The following is a 17,914-nucleotide window of genomic DNA, read 5'->3' on the forward strand; positions in this document are numbered from 1 at the left end:
ATCGATAAATTTCTCTCCTATGATATTTACGAAATTGTATATTAAAAATATGGACGATGATATATAGAAATACGTATATATGATAATGTAGAATTCACAGCATAAAACAGAAAAGTTGAAACTTATTTAAAGAATAACTTTTTAAATTAAATTTCGGGAAAGAGACAACAAGAAATACAATATTTTCATATCAATGTTTATTTTATTTATACTCTCATAATACTGACACAGATTTATTTCATGAGATGTGCATTTATAATATAATATTATTGTATATTAAACAAAAATACATATTGTAATGAAAATACGTTGTCGAAGAAAAAAGATTACGAAATATTACATATTATTTAACATTTGATACAAATGTAATTGTGTGTGTGTAGTGTGGTATAATATAAACTTAATATATTGGCAGTTAAAAAAAAAAAAAACAATATTTTATAAAGAATAATTTCGCCACATGTAAAAAAGAAAATTGACAAATCCAGCACAGAGTTCAATAATAACTGCGTGATAATTGATACATGCTGCATTCCACTGATCATGAACAGCAGCTTGCTTTTCACCTGCAATGAAATTTAATAGACAATAAGATATAGTATTTCATCAAAGAATATCATGTGTGTATTTGCGAGTTTGTTGAAATTAAATTAAACTAAATGCTACAGTTTTCTTTTCTCATAAATAATTCTACAGATTATACATTTTACGGAAATCACAAACTATTTAGACGTTATATATTTTAATAATATCTATTTAAAAAAAGTAAAAATAAAATCGAAAGTAATGTTATTTAACATTATTTATATATTCGCTACTTGTATGCGGTAAATTCTATTTAATTCTATTCGATGCAATTTTATTCGATAACATTTTTTAAATAAATAATTTAAATAAACAATATATAGTCTTTAAGTAAATAATGTAGTCTTTAAATATAAGACTTTAAATAAAGAATTTAAAGACTATATATTTTACGGAAATCACAAACTATTTAGACGTTATATATTTTAATAATATCTATTTAAAAAAAGTAAAAATAAAATCGAAAGTAATGTTATTTAACATTATTTATATATTCGCTACTTGTATGCGGTAAATTCTATTTAATTCTATTCGATGCAATTTTATTCGATAACATTTTTTAAATAAATAATTTAAATAAACAATATATAGTCTTTAAGTAAATAATGTAGTCTTTAAATATAAGACTTTGAATAAAGAATTTAAAGATTATATATTTTACGAAAATCACAAGCTATTTAGACGTTATATATTCTAAATTCATTTATTTATATAAAAAGCAAAAAAATACGCAACGTCGAAAGCAACGTTATTTATATATTAGCTAATTGTGTGCGGAAAATTCTATTTAATTTACCATTTAGGACATGAATGTGCACCGCGGTCGTACTGAATTGGCTTACTGAGCACGTATATTCGCCGCTATCAGTCTTTTTCGCTTGTTCGATATAGAACCTCGTCACCACGTCCTCGTTCGATCTGCAAAAAAACAGGTTACCGAATTATACAGTGTTATATTATACGTTCGCGTGATATATATAACATTAACTTTCGTCCGCAGAATTTCAATAGAAAGTAAAAATGTATTCGTATTTCAGTATAAATTAATATGAAATATATAATATAAAAATAAAACATATCTTTAGATGATTATGTGTATAAATTTACGCACCAAATGAAAATGTATAAAAGTATATATAAATAATAATTATACAGGTATGAATATAGATATCTGACACAATCAATTTAACGATATAAATTTCATAAAAAATTCTCTAGTAATTGAAGTTAGTATATATGTAGGATAATTCTGACAACTACAATGAAATATGAGATACTGCTGGTTTTTAAATAAAGATATAAAAAATGATAGAGGAAATTAATCCATACTGAAAGGATTAACTTCTTATAACATCGCTTTTGTTGCAGGTGCATTGTCTGTTATAAATATGCAACAAATGGTGTCATAGAAAGTCTTCAGTACATCCTCATGCAATATTTTCCTCCCTTATTTTTTTCTATGTTCATTTATAAAACAGAATTCTGTCTCAATTGTCAGAATTATCCTGTATAATTTGCAACATTGTAGAGGCATTAATTTATCATTTATATGTTCTGCGCGGAATTTCCGAAATATATTTTTCTACCCTTCAATTCTAATGTCACCGAAAGAGTTCGATATTATATTCCCCGAAACTCCGCCTGCATTTTAGTAATTTTCTCCTTTCTCTCTCTCTCTCGTGTTAAGAGCAAGAACTTCTTATATTACGTCGATACAAATAATTCTTGAGCATTAATCCAACTGGCTTGAACACACAGTTCCGTGCTATTTACGTGACTCGTAAAAGATAAGACTCGCGGAAAAACGTCTCTCTTCCCCTAAAAAGCGAAAGAAAGATGGATTGTCATTGTAAGTCGTCTCGAGAAAGGATCAATCGTGACGATCGTATTTCGCACAAAGCATACCGTCGCTCGTCAACGCGTACTTATGCCCTACGGGAGGATTTTCGAAGGTAAATGCCCGACGCGTTTACGAGAGAGGATATAAGAGCGACGGTATATATACTCGTGTATGTAGACAATATACGACGAGCATGTACGTACATGCGCACACACGCATACGCGAATGCAAATCGGGAGATCCAGCCGCACATCCGTCTTTCCCGGAAATCCCCCGTTCGAGCCATCCTCACTTTCCGATATACGCTTACCCATTAATGTGATAAACGTTGACGTGATCCGGCAGCGTTTCGCCATTTTTCCGCCAGACCGGATACGGTACCCTCGAGTCCGGGCAAGACGGTCGGACGACGCACGCCAGCTCGATGCCACTTCCGGTCTTGTAATATCGGTCCCGCAACTCGTGTCTGGCTTCGTCGATGATTCTAATATCCGGCGCTGCAAAGACGGAGACGTACTACTGAATAAAATACTAATGACCGATCAAGGAGCATTCTTTCTTTATTGCGCTCCATTTTGCTTGCGATTGCATTCTCCAAGGAATTCGTGTAATTTAATCACCGAAAGTGTGTAAAGATTCGAGTATTGATTGGATTGCAAAAGAATTTGACGCGAAATATATATATATATATATATATACATAACCGAGAAATGTTTGTCACATTTATCAATCAATAAAATTATTTTAATTATTTGTTTTATTAAAATTAATTCGTAATGTATTTTATATTTAATATTTTAAGAACAATAAAGATTTTTTCCTATTTTGAAAAAATCTTTATTATTCTTAAAATATTAGATATAAAATACATTACGAATTGATTTTAATAAAACAAATAATTAAAATAATTTTATTGATTGATATTTTGAAAAATCTTTATTGTTCTTAAAATATTAAATATAAAATACATTACAAATGAATTTTAATAAAACGAATAATTAAAATAATTTTATTTATTAATATAAATGTGATAAACATTTCTCGGTACTAAATATCACGACCTTCATTCCAATGATAAGTGAGATCTTCGGCAGGGAAAATTTTTCTCGCCGTCAGTCCTTACATGCTCGTATTTCATTTTAAAACATTTGCATAATCAACATCCACATTTCGTAATTAAAGAGCGTTGGAAGGGATGCGGGTAAAAAAATTATCACGCGAGACAAGATTGGTATGCGCAGACGTATTTGCAGATGTGAGTAAAATAAAATAAAATAAAATAAAATAAAGTCGCCGTTGTATGCAACGAGACGTACTACGTGATATAACTACTGCGGCTGCGGTTTACTTCCGCTTGCCGAGACGCCGTGCCGCAAGATCTTTTCACGGTAATTGAATCTTTACGAGGACGGAATTTAAATTCCCGACACTGTTTTCTTCCCCTTAGATGAGCCGACAATTCGTCGACGTACAATTCAGATTTGTGCTCTTGAAATGAAAAACAATGCATGCATCTCTCGCGCAGCCACCGACGTCGCCGGATTACGGTGATGCTCTGTAATATATCACTCAAAAGTATTTGGAGGATTCACGTAGAATTTCGGCCAAAGTTATATGTATGTGAAAAGTGTAACTCTATTATAAACCGCCGGAATTCTATATAATTTATAATCAGTGCCGTAACCAGGGCGATGCCTCGCAAGCTTCAGAAACGCGCACACAGTTTCAACACGATTTAAAATCAAAATATATAAATTTGAAAAATATATTTAAATATTTTGAACAAATTTTTATAAGAAACATATATTTATTTGCGACAAATAAATATTTACAACAAATAAATTCTTTAGTTCAAAAGTTTAATTTTTTATAAGTATTTTGGAGGAAGAAGGAGGCACAAAATGTTGAGCTTGCAAAATAATGTATGAAATATCTAAATTTTGTGAAATAAGTACGAATACTTTCGTAATTAAAAACATCTTTTAAATAAAATTACCAAATATATAATTTCAAAAATAAATCTGTATAAACTTTACACACTAAACTCTTCCTGCTTACACAGGTCATATATTAAAAAATAAATAATATAACATTAAAATTCATTACATATTACATATAAAAAAATATTATTATTTATTCAAAATACTAATTTCTGATTATGTTTAATTAATGCTTGCGTTATAGTAGTTTACATCCATATTAATACACTGATTTATACGTATTAATATTGAATTGTCGTTATGCAAATATTATTAAATACTTCGCAAATGCACAATGAATGATCTCGAATCACTTTTGCGAATCATAGCTGACGAAAATAGGCAATTAATAAATCGAAGAAATATTTTCCTATATAAAAGAGGCAGCGAGCTATATTGCTCATAAATAAAAATAAAGGGCATAATATAAACATTAAATACAGCTTCGGCAAAGTATACCTCTTTTCACGTTTGCACAAGATTTGAAATTGCAATATGTATATATGCAACATGCGTTGTGACATTTCCCTTATTATTGACGCAACGTGCTCGCACATTGATTAAATCACTTCTGTATCTATTTATATATAATCTTATACTTTTGTGTGGACTTGCCCGGAATATTTTCGTCCCTTCTCCCTTTTTTCATTTCCACATAAAAGCACATGGTATTACCGAGAACAGTGACGTTCGTGACCAGCATCCTTGGCGGATGCGTATTCACTTGGCAGACGTATACTCCGTGATCTTCCCTTCGCACACCGGAGATGGCCAATCTCCAATTGTTTGGATACTGGAAGCTCACGCTGTACCTCGAATCCGATATGTGGGTAGTATTGCCAAGAGTTAGGAGCGATGCCCACTCGGCGTTCCGTCGCAGCCACATAACCTGCGGAATTCGTTATATATTTATCGGTCACATTTTCAATTGGTATTATTACACACGGCGCGAAATAAGTGATTATGCTAGATATTTATCAGACGGAATAAGTAGTATAGTGCTAGAGACAAGCCGTACAACCTGCAGAATTCGATAATTATTATTATCGATCACATTTTTAATAAGTACTATTATACACGCCGCGAAATAAGTGATTATGCTAGATATTTATCAGACGGAATAAGTAGTACTGCTAGAGATAAGTGAAACAGCTGTTGTACAAGAGCCGCAGCGTACATTAGAGCAATGAAGACAGAATGTAAGTTATATATATTTATTAGTTATATACATATATGGTAGATATATTTATTAATTATTGTAGGTGCTTATTAGACAGAATAAGTAGTAGAGCTAGAGACAAGTGAAACAGCTGTTATACAAGAGCCGCGGCATAAGTTAGAGCAGTGAAACTGAATGTAAGTTATATGCATATATTTATTAATTATATTATATATATATACCATGAATTATACATATAATATATATATATATATATATATATATATATTAATTGTATATTAATATATTATTTATTATTTATACAAATAAATTATATATATATATATATATTTAAATATATACGATATCGCTCTTTATAATTTTTCAAAATAGCATTAATCGAATTGCAGATAATTCGACGATATGTTATGCACCTTCTTTCCGGAGAGCATCGCGACGCGACAATCGAGAAGAGCTGTTGCACCGAGATGCAACGCCACATTTTGCGGGCTATTGATATCCTGGCCGTCTGCATTCTCAAAGTACGGATCCCAGTCTGTGACACGATGATGCCTCAAACGCGGAATTCGTAGAGGAGGCAGATTGGCTATTATTTCCTCTGAAACATATATCGTTAAACGAATCTCATTAGATTAATCCTCCTCATTTTTGAATTATGTAGTTAATGAAATCTCTTTCTCTGACGCGTCGATATAATATTAACGTAATAATCTTTGCACTTTGCATTTTGACTTTCATATTTATGTCATCGCGCATATACAGGCTGGACCATTTTAATGTTCTACTCTCAATTTTTTTCCCATGCCTTTACAAAATTAATTTGTTTACAGATGATGCCAGAATTTTGATTAATTATCATTTTTTTAATAGAAACTTTTTTTTAACAAAAATCGTAAATCTCGTCGAAATAAATCTAATCACATGTTAAGGGATTTTTTTATTTTCCATCGATTGCACAATTTGTTAATTTTGAAATATTAGCATTCTAGATATTTAAAATGGCCCATGTTAGTATGCTTGTACATAGATTGATTAGCTTTTAAGTTGCGAGAGACTCGCATTAAATTGTTAACTATGTAGGAAGGCATGAATAAAGGTTTGAACTATGTTTTCCAAGATACAATCTCACCAAGATTTTCCGGCGTAAGCCGCCGACATCCAGTTTGAATAGTACGGCTGTAATGGGATTCTCATGAAAACGCGAGGTTCTCGTTGAAAAGCACGGAAAACGCGAGTACGCCATGTAAGTTCAAATAAATTGCGTATTCTCGTTTTGCTCAATCGTCATCTCCGCTGTTCTTTAGCCGTATGTTTCATACAAAAAGCATTGCATTTTCAAGTACCCCCAGATTTAAATGTCAGCCACCTCCACGTTTGTTCAATCACGTTTCTTTCGCAATAAGTTACATGCGATTTATAATAAAATAAATTTTTATTTTGGAAGAGAGAAAGAAAAATGCTTTTTTCTTTTCTTCGTGTCTTATATTTCTCTTAATTTTATTATACTTATACTAACGGAAGCTGTAAAAATACATTTTTTTAATTAAACAAACGTGTATTTCTTCAATTATGGTGACAGAAGTAATCCCATTCTTCGTAATGCTTTTATTACGCGCATGCTCTAAAAAGAAATTGTACAGTTTCCATATACATTATCTTTATTATCAAAACTTATTAAAATTTTTCAATTATGACAACACAATATTTGCAATCGTATATGAAAATGTATTTATTAATTTATTAAAATTTTATTTATTCAAGTTTTTAAATTATAATAATACAATGTTGTGATCATAATTGAAAAAATTTGAATAAATATAATAAAGTTTGCTATATATATAAAATAGAATTTCTTTTTCCTTTATAAGAATACTGAATGTATTATATTTTAATACTAAGCATTATTTCTTTTCAAATCTTAAATTTCATTGATATCACTTGTACTTAATATTATTTATCGTTATTATTTCATCGATATATTTTCACGTAAAATACACATCATTTGCTGTTGTATTTATAGAAAAAATTTTGTGCGTTGATGAAATATCCAATGGCAAATAAAAAATAAAGAATAATATATTAAAAAGTAACAAGTAATATTTGTCCAAATATCGTGAAAAAAAAGCCGAAGCTTAAAATAATCGAGATTTTTCAACGAGGAATGAAAAGCAATTGAGCTTGGTTCGATAAAAGGTATGTGCTGTAATTAAAAAGCAGAGAAAGAAAGATTAATGATAGAGAAAAACGAATGTCATAAAAGGAACGGATATTCAAGAGAATAATAGGCTCAGGTTTTTCCTATTAATTATTCGATAATACTAAGTATTCCGGATGAACGGATATTCGTATCACATAGCTCTCTCGAGCATAAGGTGGGGATCGATTAAAGAGGAAAAATTCCGTAGAGAATTTCAGAGAAACGCGGAACAGGGTGCGAAAGAATAGAGAGAGTGCGCAAGATAAAGTTGTAGCCAGGTAACCTTTTGACCCTTTATTTCGCACTCTTTGTAGAAGGTTTCGCTCTCGAGGTTGCGAAGCACTCAGAAATTTTACGGATACTTGAAACACAAAAGGTACAATTATACTGTAATAGTGAGCAGGTGGCTTCCCGGCAACGAAAACGACATGGCGTTGGAAAGTTGCGGATAAGGTACCCACGGTATTTCATCCTGACGTCATTTCCTCATTGCGCTTTATGTATTGTCTTATGGCTCGTGTAAATTTATAGAAACTTTTGAAAAAGTACATCTTTCATAAAAGTATAACGCGAAATATACTAATCGCTCGAAATACACTAAATCTTTTTTTATTTAATGTATATACATATATATTTTTATGTCCTTTTATCTTTTATTGCAATGAAAAATACATTCGATAAATTTTTACGAAAAGATATTGATAAAACTACTAACAAAATAAAATATATAATAATCATTTTAATTTTCGCTTATTCTCTCTTCTCTCTCTCTTTTTCTATAATTCTCTTACGTAACCCTGAAGAGTCGTTTGAGGGAGAATCTTTCGGGTCTGTAAACGACCGACATGACTCTCAGTGAACGCGTAACAGCGCTTTCTTACGATCCCGAAGTCCACCGAGGTCAATCCCTGATTTTCTTCGTGGCTGTCGAAAGCCCGGATATCCAATACGAGCTTGCGTAGAGAGACACGAGGTTATAAGATTTTACACAGCCACAAAAAGTTTCATCTCTCTCTCCCTCTCTTGTTCTCTTTAGATACATAACTAAAACTAGATTGTCTCCCGCCCTATAAATCTCCGAGATCGCGGAAATTGAAAACCTATTCGTCTTTACTTTCTATGCAATTTTGCAATAATCTTCATAACAGAGAGAGGATAAGAGAAGTGAAAGATCAAAGGGGAGATATATAAGATGATAATACATTGTCGATATGAGAGATAATAACGAGACTTAAACTGTAAAATTGAGAAAGAAAACGGAGAATACAAGTAATTTTTGAATTAAACTCAAGAGCTCTCTTTCGGATTAATCTTATTGTCAATCAGTCGAAAACTCAACTTCATTCTTTCGTTTTATTTAATTGTATAATTATTTTTTACATTCTCTCGTATTTATTATTTTTAATTACAATACAATTTTTTAGTGTCAATTTAGAATATTTTTTTATATAAAGAATTAGATAAGAAACTGAGCTTACATCGTATACTTGTGTATTTCTTTACTGACAAACTAGCTACACTTTCTTAGAAACGTCTTAATGGTATCTTCTTTGAAAGTGTAATTATATTAGTCTAGTTGTAGAAGTAAACGAAGTAGTCAGTTTGTTGATGTAAATTATTTCAGTTTTGGTTATATCAAGACATTTTTCTATGTACGTGTGTTTAGGCACGTGTTTTAAATGAAAAGATACATACGTGAAGATATTTTCCTCTTGCAACAAATGTCCGCTCTGTTATAGTCTTTTAATTTTAATCAATAAAAGTTAGGTAAACTTCTCGTTCGGATAACCATATTTCTTTTATAAATATTTGCCGCATACACCTACTGATATTTTTTAAATGTAACTTTAGTTTAAAATATAATCTATTTAAATTATTTAAATTTATTTAAATTTCTTATTTAAATTGTAATGTTATTTTTATGAGACTAATGTTAAATGATTTTTTTATCCTTGAATTTTTTAAATGTATTGATAATAATTAAATAAACAATGTTATAATGAATTAAAACTAATCTTTTAAAATAATCTAGCCTTTAAATAGTTCAAACTAAAGTATACGATATTAGGAACATATATAGCGTGCCCACAATATCCAATTACTATTTTTCCATTTCCATTAAAAAAAAATTGATTATATTGTCGAAAGAGTTTTATTTATTTATTACAGTCAGAAATCCAATCATGTGATTTATTTAATTTCTAAACAAAATCTTGTCCAACTGTGACGTTTTAAAAAGGGATCCGATATTAAGCACACTTTTCAATACGTTTAAAAATACATATAGTAAATACACAAATATATTATATAAATCATTAATTTGTGTTGCATCAGCAATTACGACAATTATTTTTTTATTGTTACACATTTTCAAATTTCAACTGCATGACTGATCTGATTTGTTCTGGTCGACAAAGAAAATCATCCAGCCTTTAATAATTCGATTATGAAGGAGCACTCAGGGTTAAACAGAAAGGAGGCTAAATGTCTTCGTCAACGTCGACCTTTGTCTCTTTGTCAGATTTCACAGGTCGCATCTTAATGAGCGAATGAAGGAATCAGATGTTGGGGTTGAAAAAAATGCTAACTTGACTGATTATTCCTGTCGAAATATCGTGATATGTTACGTCTTTATTTACTATTCTTGAAACAACGTGATTTGTTACGCGAATCAAATAAATATCAACGTTGTTTAATTAAATTAATATGTAAATTGATTGATTTATTATTAGATTATTGCAATTGTTAGAATATATTACTAATGATTGAAGGATATTAACCGGACAATGACATTTATTTATCGATCGAACACATGGATGTACATACTATGTAATTCCCAATTGAAGCTAATTTAATTTATCTTTAGCAATTTGCACAATTTATTTCTTATTAATATACCGTACCAATTAGTAGTGAAATCATGTATTCCGAATTGATACAATTGTCGGCAGCGCAAACGGAGAATGTATTTATGCACCTTTTACAATTATTATCTTTTGTGTGATTACAGGTTCTGTAAATTCAATCTGAAAAACCGATTGAAATATAGCGGAGATGTATTGACGGCTGGGCGGATTTACGGAATGTATATTTCGGAAGGTTTACACAGCCATCAATTTATTACCATCCAATCAAGACAGGTAAAGCTTAACGGAGCGGAAGATTAAATGTCTTCTGCAATAGTTGCGTTATTGTCGTTAAATCTTTTTTTTTTCTTTCTCTCCCCAGTACTTTTCTCTGGTTTATCTTCTCATGCACATGATTTTTACAGCACGTAGGTATTGATTACTGTTTATTAGTACTTAATTATTAAAATTTACAGATTCTCCATTATCTTAAAAGAAAAAAAAATTATGTTTTCTTTCTCTCTTAAAGTGTTTTCTCTTGGTTGATTTTTTCACATACATGATTCTTACATAACGTAGATATTGATTAGTGTTTGTTAGTATTTGATTATTCGTTCGTTCGCAGACTACAAATTACAGAAAGATTCTCCATTACCTTAAAAAAATAAAATAAAATATATATTCTATATATTATAATAAATATAATATAAAGCGTTTATATTTATACATTATTTTAAATAAATTATATATATATATATATACTATTATATATCATTTATATATAAAATATAATATTTATATATAAAATTATATATAAAAATAAATTATATATATATATACTATTATATATTATTTATATATATATTATATTATATATTATTTATATATAAAATATAATATATAAATCACAATATCGGAACGAAAAGAAATGCACGCGTCGTAATAAGAAAGGAAATACTTAATATTTCCTCAGCTATACCTATTTTTATTTTACTACGAATCAATGATTATTCGATATAACAGATACAGCCGCTGTACAGTACATGAATAAAAGAATTGCGGGAAAAAGCGCCGCGTGATTTATGATACGGTTGTGCGAGTGCACTTACCGCCGCGTTATTCTCTCAATTGAGAATAACGGGTCTCTCTCTCCCGGTTTTTAATTGTATTCCAGCGTTTCTCTCGCGTAAAACGAACACCTAAACGGGACGTTTCGCGATCCCTACAAGAGCGCGGCCACCATATCCCGGCGGCGCCGCTCGAGTGCAACGCGAGTGCAAAGCCGGCTTCGAGATTTCATCTCGTATAATCCGGTTCGTAAATGCGAATCGGCAGCTGCGTCGTTGTTCAGGAGAGTTTACGTCGAGGCGACGCGACGATTTCCGCCCGCGCGATATTAATCGTCTGTGACGAAATATAAATGCGTGAAATATGAACGAACGTAAATTCAGGGAGGATAGAGAGGGAGTATTTTACGGCGGTATAACTGAAAACTGAATTCATTCTCACTTGATTGCAGAAAAGAAGTCTTTCGTATTATCGGTCTCGAGATAATTATATTTTATAAATGATAAAGAATGACTTTTATAGAAAATCCCTTTTATTTCAATTAGAGATAAAAAATATCAGATTAAAACTATTTTTTACTTATCACAACGAACTTTATGGATCAAAAATAATAAAAGTTGATTATTATTTCATTACTAAAACCATTGAAGCTCTTATTTGCATAATATGTATTTTGTTTGGCGAAAAGTTCTGACGTATTTTTAATATTTAAAGTTGGTTTGAATATTCGTTCGTTGACAAAAGGATTAAAAAGAGCTTTGGTAAATAAAGTTAATTTAATAACTGATGATTAAAAGGAGTGTAATATTAAATTTATAAATTGACAAATTATTAAAATGAATTTGATTATTATCAGATTTAAGCTAATTTTTACTGATTATAAATATTGTATATTATGTTATCATGAACTGTTTTAGATCAATCAAATAAAAGTTTATTATTTTGCACTAAATTCTATTAAAGACAATAGATAGCAATGAGAAAATTAGTATTACCATCTTCTTATATTGCTTCTGTTCTCTGATAAGATAAAACTTTTCGCCAGAATTTATATTAATGCTATATTATTAATTGATTATTGCAGCATAATAATTTGCGTGATTACAAGTCAATTTTTTGCTCAGGGAAATTTTAAGGACCATTTTTATCATTCTTTATAAATTATAAATTTATAAATTATAGCGCGCGATAACATACTGCATTTTTACGTAATACGGCAAAAAAGTCGATACTCGCTGAAGATTAAAATAGTTGTATAGAAGTAGGATGAGAGATAACGTCGAAAACACGACATTAAAAAAGCATTATAGGCTTTTGAAGGGCGTTTTCAAAGATACGGTAATATCGCGGTGCATCACAATATGCGTCTTTGTTGCGATCGATGTTCTCATAAGCGAATTTCAAACTGCATACACGTTACGATAACGTTATTACGTTTACAAAGCCGATTTTCTTCTTTCTTTTTTTTTTTTTTTTTTTTTTTTTTAAACGCAGCTTGTAAAACGCACTCTCTTAGCGACATTTCACAAACAGATCCACATGAGTGGAACATCGCGTAAAATAACATTAATTAAGAACGTGTCCATTAGACATTCAAAAGCGCCGGGCGCTTATAATGGAAAAAGTTTCGAAATCACTATTACCGCCTTTCATTAACGCTAATGGGATGCAGTTGAAACCGCAAACGGAAAATCTCTGTCCCTGCCATCTTTCGCTCGCGACATAGCCGGAGGGTTCAAGTATTTGCCAAGGTATTTCATTATCGATCTATTATGCAATATGATCTTCTCATTGATTATCGTAGTCTCTCGGTTGCAGTTTGCGCTGCGTTGTCATTAATTGGGACGAGACTGTCTTAATTGGGACGCGGAGAACAAACGGGCTTAAAGTGACCGAATATAAATTTTACAGTTATCCGGGGAAAATCAGGTCCCAAAACGGCCTCTTTCTCTTTTCTCTCTCTCTCTCTTTCTCTCTCGAGTTTCATCGACATTCGAATAATACGGATATTCATTGGTACGGGTCACAAGCCGGGATAATAGGATCTGTGGAAATATTTGGCATCGGAATTACTAATTTGACGTGCTTGTGCTAATTTTTCGACTTAATGTCATTTGCAGTAAAAATTACTCCATCGATTCTGTTTCATAATATCGTTACAAATTGTTATAAATAGTTAATACCTCGCGGAGAGCGAAAAAGCTTTACAATCAACGGAATAAACCCGCGATTGTTCTTGTATTTTTTTTATTCGCAGCTCGAGAAAATTGTCGGTACTCTTTTTTCGCGGAAACAAAACCGAGATGGTGTGCAACGCACATGCACTTCCTTCGAAGTCTACACTTCCTCTTTGTCTTATCCCGTTCGCTTCCGTCGCTCGTGCAAAGATACGCGGTTTCGACGATCGAGCGAAGGAGTCGCGCAGCGACGACGTAATAAATATACATCCGAAAGATCATTTGTTTCCGTACGTTGCTTTATGGCAAGGAGATGCTACCATCCGTCTTGTCGCTCATTTTTCATCGAACCGAGTTCTGGTCCCGTTGATGCTTCCGCGATCCTTCCCGAGACGACGTTTGCGAGTTTCTCATACCTTGAAGCCCGACGTAAATCCAATTACGGAGGCTACAGGAATGCGTGTAAGTTGGACCAGAGCGAGTTCGACAGCGGCACAAAGTCTGAAAAACTTCCCGCACAAACGAAATGCACGTATAATTTCTTTTTTTTCTTTTATTCTTTCTTTTTTTTTTGAGAGAGGGTGTAAGTTTTAAACACGTAATTTAAAGTCGTAATTTTTGAAACATATGCTTGTGTGTGTTTACCATGTATATTTTTTTAGAGCAAGTTTTGAATATATAATTTTAAATTGTAATTTTTCAAACATAATATCCTTGTGTTTATCACATATAATTTTTTTGAGAGCGTAAATTTTAAATAGTACATAATTTTAAAAATATATGGTTGCACATTGTGCATTTTTATTTTACTACGTATTTTACTAGAACTGGTCGTGTTGCTTGAAATACATCGATTTTTTAAAATAAAATTATTTTATGAAATTCGTCTATAAATTGCGCTCAATCATATGTGGATTATAAAGTACCACGTTGTGAGAAACTTCGTAGTAACATTGCTCCTAAATTACGGAGGAATTATCAGGAAGGACACGAACGACGCGAAAGTTGTAATTACTCTCGTAAGTAATGGATGGATGGATATGACCTATCAATCAAACGAAAACCAATATTACATTCGGGTCAACAGTCTATTAAAATGACAAGTTGTTCTTTTGCAATGACAAATTTTCTCCGTCGATATTCGTGGACAGGTAACACTGCGTTATATTCTGGCAAGATGACACGTTTATTCGTAATGATGAAAGTTTTACGTAATCCCTCCGGTAATCCTTCTGACCGATGCTGGATATTGAACGAGCAACGTGACCATTATTTCGCGTTCTCTTGACGCTGTACGTCCAAGTATTTATGCAATTTCATTTGTCTCATATAACTTGACATTAAAATTACTTGCTGTAATTAGATTGTTACCTCCATGACCGAGGAAGAGTTTCGACGTGCAAGGACTGTGGGAACAGAAGAAGGGAAAAGCTAATTTTCCCGCATAATTTAATTATATCCCATAGGACATGATTTAGAAAATTCCTTATCCTTCCAAGAATATGAAACTTTTTAACCGCAATTCGTCAATATTATTTTAAATTCTTACTTTTCTTAATAAAACTTTTATTATTGAAAAAAAACTTTTATATTTTTGATTAAAGAATTTATAATTGTGTACTTCCATTAAACATTTTTAAAAATAATTTAATTATTTTCTTTATATAAAAAAATTAGAAACTTCAAATTCCTTCTTTTTCTCTAATTTAATTAATTTTTATAGACTTAAATAATTATCATTAATATTTTAATCTAAAACTAAAAAATACATATATTTAAATTAAAAGTAAAATAATTTTTCAATGTAACTAACTTTACATATATTAATTCATCTTATCATATCGATTTGAATCACGTCGGTAGAATATTTTAATTTTATCAAATACAATTGTTAACATAGATGTGCTCTTTAATTTTAGCATTCTTATAAGAATTATTAATATTTTTCATAATGTAATGTTACATTTGCTATATCTCATTTCAAGTTGATTGAATTTTCTGCAAAAGTATACGTAATAAGATTTAATTTGTAATTCGCGATGCGACAAATAGGTCAAATATGCATGGTCAGATCCACTTTCCGCTACGCATTCCGCATGTTCCGTATCTGTATATGCTTCATTACAAACTAGAAGTTTGGCGTGTAATAACTGTCTGTTCCTGATGTGTCCCGCTTTGTTTCATTTGATATATCAAACGTTACAAAGGGTTTGCTCGTCAGCGTTACTTTAAGGCAATTGCTATATCAATGCGATCAGAAATTTGTCAATATATTTCCACTTACGCTGGTAGACTTTTATCGATATATGAGTGTTACAAAAAATTTTTAAATTTAATACTCAATCGAATATCAGATTTGTTGTCACATTCATTCGCGCTGAAAAATTAAACGCATATAAAATTTAATACAAAATCTGCGTGATATATAAATCGATAGGACATAATTAGTTGATATTGTATATTTATGTTAAAAAGTTATTTTATCCCCTTTAATTTCAATTTATGTATATTTTTACATTCGGATTAAAATTTATATTTATAATTATTTAATTTTATAAAAATTAATTAAGCTAGAGGAAAAAAGAATAATTTTAAGTTAATAATTTTATTTATAGATTTAACAAGTTAATAATTTCTTGTACACGTTTTTAAAACAAATTTAATCAAGATCATTAAGATTTTATTTTCGATTTTCGACGATTATGTTATGTCAAAGTCGTAAAATGTATGATGTGAATTGAGAATGACAAACTTTGCAAATAATTCGCGACATATGCAACTAACATTCATACAACCAGACACACACTAGACATAGAGAATATGACAAGTTGCCAAACGAATTTTACATTGAATATTTTTCCACAATCGGGATCTCCGAACTATTTGGGACGCGACTTTCTTGACAATTGCGTCAATATCGAATTATACGAGAAGAGAAAGACGTGTAAAATGTATGGCGAAGCTATATATAGCGTAAAAAGATATTCTCTTATTGAAATAAAAATCAATATCAAAGAGTTTCCTGTGTGCACTCTTATAGAGCTATATTAATTTTATAATATACAGAGATCGTGCGATGTGATGATTCTTTCAAAGCTCTTGATAAAATCGCGCCGCATTGCTGCAAGTACGAGACTTTAAAAAAAATGACAGCGAGATTAAAGTTTCATGAAGAGGATTTCTCAGAATAGCCAACCGTATTATTTTATACAACTTAACTTGTTAACATAATAGCGCTATCAAAAAACAGAAGTTATGCGTGCGACTTGTTCGCATTCTACAGATATAATAAATAGATCTTCTTTTTAAAGAATTCAAATTTAATAAAGCAGAAAATTGAGGAAATATGTAGTTACAAAAAATACATAATACATTTTTTTATACGCTTGAATATTCTCCGTTACGTGAAATTGTTTGAAATATTTCGAGATAATAAGGTCGAAGAAGTAGTTTATAAATGACATTATATACGCTTATCTCAAGCATATATACATTTTTTCAATATGAAAGTCTAAAATCGTGCAGTTGCACGAGGACTCCTATAGAAATGAGTTGACTGCAGCAAGAAAGAGACTCTTTAAAATCTAATCGGTTCAACATTGAAATCCACGAACTATCACTGTAAAGCTATGTAGGACGAATGTACAGCTTCTTATCGGCTTTCTCTCGCTCTCTCTTCCTCTTGGAGAGGTAGCCCGGCGTAGAAGTTCCTGCAGAAAGTAAATATCCGAACGGTCAAGCTAATACAGATACGTGATTGTAGACCATCGGAAATCGACAATGTAGCCATTCGCGATGTGTAATTTACCAATCGCAGTAAAACTCGACTCGCAGCAAATAGCATCGAATCTTGTCTATCTATGAACAAAACGATCCGAAATGTCATTCTTGTTTATTTTCCTTCCTCGTATTTATATACTTTATTGTTAATTCGCTCTCTTTTTCCCCCTCTTTTTCTGTTCTTAAATAGAACTTTATCGCGATAGTTCGACGTACGCTTCCGGAATACTGTGGGTAAAAGAAAGTCTAATCACCTCGCAGA

The 17,914-nt window shown here is 31.1% G+C and overlaps 1 protein-coding gene across 2 annotated transcripts in view; it reads right to left on the reverse strand.

Annotated features, from left to right (window-relative positions):
* Positions 1-217: 217 nt before the first annotated feature.
* LOC114939726 (zwei Ig domain protein zig-8) overlaps positions 218-17,914 on the reverse strand; it is a 30,931-nt gene continuing 13,234 nt past the window's right edge. For both annotated transcript variants that reach the window (XM_085490308.1, XM_085490309.1), the window contains exons 3-7: positions 5,998-6,182; positions 5,080-5,293; positions 2,736-2,922; positions 1,382-1,503; positions 218-566 (exon numbers count right to left, since the gene is read on the reverse strand). In XM_085490308.1, coding sequence (XP_085346434.1) covers positions 439-566; positions 1,382-1,503; positions 2,736-2,922; positions 5,080-5,293; positions 5,998-6,182 — 836 coding nt within the window. In that variant the 3' untranslated portion in view covers positions 218-438. The remainder of the gene's footprint in view (positions 567-1,381; positions 1,504-2,735; positions 2,923-5,079; positions 5,294-5,997; positions 6,183-17,914) is intronic.

This window comes from Nylanderia fulva, unplaced genomic scaffold, assembly GCF_048542155.1.
Source record: "Nylanderia fulva isolate GAGA-0341 unplaced genomic scaffold, ASM4854215v1 Scaffold12, whole genome shotgun sequence".
NCBI lineage: Eukaryota > Metazoa > Arthropoda > Insecta > Hymenoptera > Formicidae > Nylanderia > Nylanderia fulva.